Raw genomic sequence first — 5,000 nt, 5'->3', positions numbered from 1 at the left:
AACTAAAAACCTGATTCGAAGAAAAAAATATAGGTAGTTAAACATCACATAGGTTAGCTATTTAAAATCGTAACGACTTTTTCTCCATAATTTTTTACGTTTTTCCGAATCAAATATTTAGAAATTCTTTATCAATTTATTCAACATTTTTATCATTATCATTGTTGTTGTTTCAGTAGTTATTGTTATTGTTGTCGTTGTTGCCGTTATCATCATTATTATTATTGTTATTTTACACATTCCCACGTGTCTGAATTCAAAATCAATCTCCATTTCTCTTTCTACGTGATAACAAAGCCCGATTATTCCTATTCCGGAAATGTTTTTAATGGTACGAGTTTCTTTTCGTTGATGGCATTTTTATATTTGTTTGTTTGTTTGTTTTTGTCAAGTATAGATAGATGATTATACGTTGATTTCTTAAATAGATTAGATAGATGTTTACTAATGTTTAAGCACGGACACGTGTACATTGAAGTACAAACGCAAACGTACACGCGCACGCAGACTCACGTGCACACACAGACCCACGTACACACACACAGACCCACGTACACACACACAGACCCACGTACACACACACATAGACCCACGTACACACACACAGACCCACGTACACACACACATAGACCCACGTACACACACAGACCCACGTACACACACACACAGACCCACGTACACACACACAGACCCACGTACACACACACAGACCCACGTACACACACACAGACCCACGTACACACACACACAGACCCACGTACACACACACACAGACCCACTTACACACACACACAGACCCACGTACACACACACAGACCCACGTACACACACACACAGACCCACGTACACGCACACACAGACCCACGTACACACACACAGACCCACGTACACACACACAGACCCACGTACACACACACAGACCCACGTACATACACAGAGACCCACGTACACACACACAGACCCACGTACACACACACAGACCCACATACACACACACAGACCCACGTACACACACACAGACCCACTTACACACACACACAGACCAACGTACACACACACACACAGACCCACGTACACACACACAGACCCACGTACACACATACAGACCCACATACACACACACACACCCACGTACACACACAGACTCACGTGCGCACACACACACAAATACATAAGCACGCACACGTAGGCCTACACATACACATACGTATGATATTACCGGAATTATATTGTTGTTATTATTATTATTATTGCTATTATTATAGTTGTTGCTGTTGCCGTTAGTATTATTATCATTATCATCCTCATTATCATCATCATCATTTTAATCATTTAGTTTTATCATCATTATCATCATCATTATCAACAACAATTACCATTATGATGATGATTGTATTATCCTTATCTTTATTATGACTGTATATCTTTTTTCATTGTGATTAACGTTGCCATCATGCACATCGCTGTTAGTGAACGCAAATGTCTGCTTTTACGTTGAACACCGTTTGTTTTCTGTTCAGCGGCCACTTTATAAGAGAGGTTATTATGTTTAATTACTTATGACTGGTTGGCCGTCGATGTTATTAAGTTTCAGTGGTGAGTCAGCGGGCACTTGTGTGACGGTTATTTATTTATTTATTATCACTTTTTTGTATTATTTATTTATTTATTTTATTTTATTTATTATTATATATATATTTTTTCTTTCTCGCTTTTGTATCCTATTTTCTTTCCTGTTTTCTGATTCGTCTTGTTCTTTTCCATCTTTTTTTCGTCTTTTATTTTATTTTCTCTTTCTCCTTTTCATCTCCTTTTATCTTCTCTTTCTCCTTTTTATCTGCTTTACCTTTCCCCTCTTCTTCGCTTTCTTCTTCTCTCTCTATTTCTCTTTTTTTTCCTTTTCCTCCTCCTCCTCCTCTTCCTCCTCTCTTTCCTCATCCTCCTTTTAATGTTATTCCTCCTTTTCCTCCTCTTCCTCCTTTTCCCACTCCGCCTCCTCGTCCTCCTCTTCCTCCTCTTTTTCCTCCTCCTTTTAATGTTCTTCCACCTCTTCCTCCTCCTCCTTTTCCTCGTCTTCCTCCTCTTCCTCCTTTTCCCACTCCGCCTCCTCGTCCTCCCCTTCCTCCTCTTCCTCCTCCCCTCCCTCCTCCTCCTTTCCCTCCTCCTTCTCCTTCTTTTCCTTCTCTTTCTCTTCCGCCTCTTTTTCCTCCTCCTTCTTTTCCCCCTCCCTCCTCCTGCTTCCCCACCTCCACCCGTCTTCCTCCTATTTCTGCTCTTCCTCCTCGTCCCCCACTCTTTCTCTTCTCTTTTCTTCCTCATTCTCTATCTCTTTCTTCATCCCCTCTTCCCCTCCTCCTCCTCCTTTTCCTCCTCCTCCTCCTCTCCCACTTTCCTTTCCTCCTTCTCTCTTCAAAGCCCCCCCTGCCCTTCTTAATCTCCCTCCAACACTTCACCAACACTTCACCAACAACCCCCTCTCACCCCAAATCCTTAATTTCCAGATCGCCGCCACATCGAACTGACAACAAACACCCGCCTGACAACAGCTGACAACAACTGACAACACACCTCCTGCCAGCGATTCCCTCCGCCCCCACGCCCCTCCCCGCGCCCTCCTTCGCCATGTCACACAGCGAGAGCCACAACCACGCGTCGGCAGAGGTGGCATGGCCTTCGGCAGGGGACCTCTGCCAGGTTCTCGATGACGTCATGCAGAAGATGCAGGAGTTCGGTCAGGATATCGATACGATGAGAGGTGAGGAAGGGAAGGAAGAGAGGGAGGAGGAGGGAGGGGGAGAGGTGTGTGTGAGTGGTAGGAGGAGTGCTAGGAGGGCGAGGGGGAGGAAGGGAGGGAGAGAGGGAGGAGGGAAGGGGAGGGGGAGAGGTGTGTGTGAGTGGAGGGAGGAGTGCTAGGAGGGGGAGGAAGGGGAGGGAGAGAGGGAGGGAGGGGTGGTAGGAGAGGGAGAAGGAAGGGAGGGGGAGAGGGAGAGGTGTGTGTGAGTGGAAGGAGGAGAGAGAGGAGTGGTAGGAGGACGAGGCTGAGAGAAGGGAGGGAGGAGGAGGGGGAGAGGTGTGTGTGAGTGAAAGATAGAGGAGGGAGAGGGAGAGGTGTGTGTTTGTGAAAAATAGAGAGGAGAGGGAGAGGGAGGCTGAGAGGTAGGTAGGTGTGTGATAGAGAGAGACGAGGGGGAGGGAGAAGAGTGAGAGTGGAAGAGAGTGAGAGCGAGAACGAGAAAGAGTGAGAGAGAACGAGAAAGAGTGAGAGAGAGCGAGAACGAGAGGGAAAGAGAGGGCGGGGTGAGTATGTGTGTGAGTTTTTGAAAGGGAGAGAGTTTGTATGTATTTATGCATTTGGATTTGTGCATGCCCTCTATGTATGTGTGTGAAAGAGAAAGTGTGTGAATGTGAGTGTATGTCAGTATGTTTGTATGTATCTTTCTGTGCATGTGTAAGTGCAAGAAAGTGTGTATGCTTGCTTATAGCTGTGTAATATCTAAATGTTTACAAAAGTAAGGTGTTCTTGTTGATAAGTAACTCAGTTCCTGTGTTTGGTTTCACGAATCTTTTAAACTGTTCTTGAATGGCTGGGAGACAAGTAACCTAATAATCATAATATCATACATCTTTTTTGTGCTAGTAAAGCTTATAACGCAAGTATTACATGTATTAAGATCACCCATTTTGATCCCTTGCTGTGTATATAATATTAAGTAATGTGCACCGTAATTCAACAGCAGTCAAGTAACACACGTCTATCTTCCTTTCCAGTGAATTGCGCTCATATGGCCGTTGACTTAGCCACACTCCACGACCCCCAGACCTACGAGGCTCTATCACGGTGCCAAGCGGAGATGGCACTCTGTCAGAAGGAGATCATACAGTGTCAGAAAACAATGGCACAGTGCGACGAGGATATGGCACCGTGTGAGGAAGAAGCGAGGAAGTATATCGCAGCGGTGCAGTGCCAGCAGAGAATAGAGCGATGCCAGAAGGTGATAGCACAGTGCCAGCGAGAAATGGCACGGCACAAGAACACCTTGAGCGATGGGACTCCGGCAGGAGGCGCGTCTCAGGATGTCTCCTCTCCTCAGGTGCCTCCTTCACTTTCTCCTTCTGTTCCTCAGCCTCTTTCTTCGCTTTCTCCTTCTGTTCCTCAGCCTCTTCCTTCGCTTTCTCCTTCTGTTCCTCAGCCTCATCCTTCACTTTCTCCTTCTGGTTCTCAGCCTCTTCCTTCACTTTCTCCTTCTGTTCCTCAGCCTCTTTCTTCGCTTTCTCCTTCTGTTCCTCAGCCTCATCCTTCACTTTCTCCTTCTGTTCCTCAGCCTCATCCTTCACTGTCTCCTGTTCCTCAGCCTCTTCCTTCACTGTCTCCTTCTGGTTCTCAGCCTCTTCCTTCACTGTCTCCTTCTGGTTCTCAGCCTCTTCCTTCACTTTCTCCTTCTGTTCCTCGGCCTCTTCCTTCACTTTCTCCGTCTGTTCCTCAGCCTCTTCCTTCACTTTCTCCTTCTGTTCCTCAGCCTCTTCCTTCACTGTCTCCTTCTGGTTCTCAGCCTCTTCCTCCACTGTCTCCCTCTCCTATTAATCCTCAGCCTCTTCCTTCTCCCTTTCCTTCTTTTCTCCCTCCTCTTTCTCCTTTGATTCCTATGCCTCCTCTTTCTCCTTTGATTCCTATGCCTCCTCCCCATCCTTTTCTCTCTCCTTTGTCTACTCCTCCTCCCCTTCCCTGTGCTTTGTCTAGGGAAGAAGGAGGCGGAGGAATAAGAGAAGAAAAGAGAGGGATAGGAGAAGGACAGAAGGGAGTAGAGATGGAAGAAGGACAGGAAGAAGAAGGGACAAGAGAAGGACACGAAGGAGGGATGGATGAGGGACAAGAAGAAGGAGGAATGGAAGAAGAACAAGGAGGAAGAGGGATGCAAGAAGGCCAAGAAGAAGGAGGAATGGAAGAAGGACAAGAAGGAGGAATGGAAGAAGGACAAGAAGGAGGAATGGAAGAAGGACAA

General features: G+C 46.2%; 1 protein-coding gene across 1 annotated transcript in view; it reads left to right on the top strand.

Moving 5' to 3' along the window:
- The window catches only part of LOC113815749 (proline-, glutamic acid- and leucine-rich protein 1), a 6,181-nt gene that overhangs the window by 339 nt on the left and 842 nt on the right, over nucleotides 1-5,000 (top strand). Inside the window, exons 2-3 of the mRNA XM_070119958.1 lie at nucleotides 2,502-2,755; nucleotides 3,769-5,000. The exon at nucleotides 3,769-5,000 is cut by the window's right edge and continues 842 nt beyond it. Coding sequence (XP_069976059.1) covers nucleotides 2,623-2,755; nucleotides 3,769-5,000 — 1,365 coding nt within the window. The 5' untranslated portion in view covers nucleotides 2,502-2,622. The remainder of the gene's footprint in view (nucleotides 1-2,501; nucleotides 2,756-3,768) is intronic.

The sequence above is a fragment of the Penaeus vannamei genome, unplaced genomic scaffold (assembly GCF_042767895.1).
Source record: "Penaeus vannamei isolate JL-2024 unplaced genomic scaffold, ASM4276789v1 unanchor923, whole genome shotgun sequence".
In the NCBI taxonomy this organism is placed as follows: domain Eukaryota; kingdom Metazoa; phylum Arthropoda; class Malacostraca; order Decapoda; family Penaeidae; genus Penaeus; species Penaeus vannamei.
The sequence above is the reverse complement of the archived record's forward strand: the minus strand, read 5'-3'. Positions and strand labels throughout refer to the sequence as shown.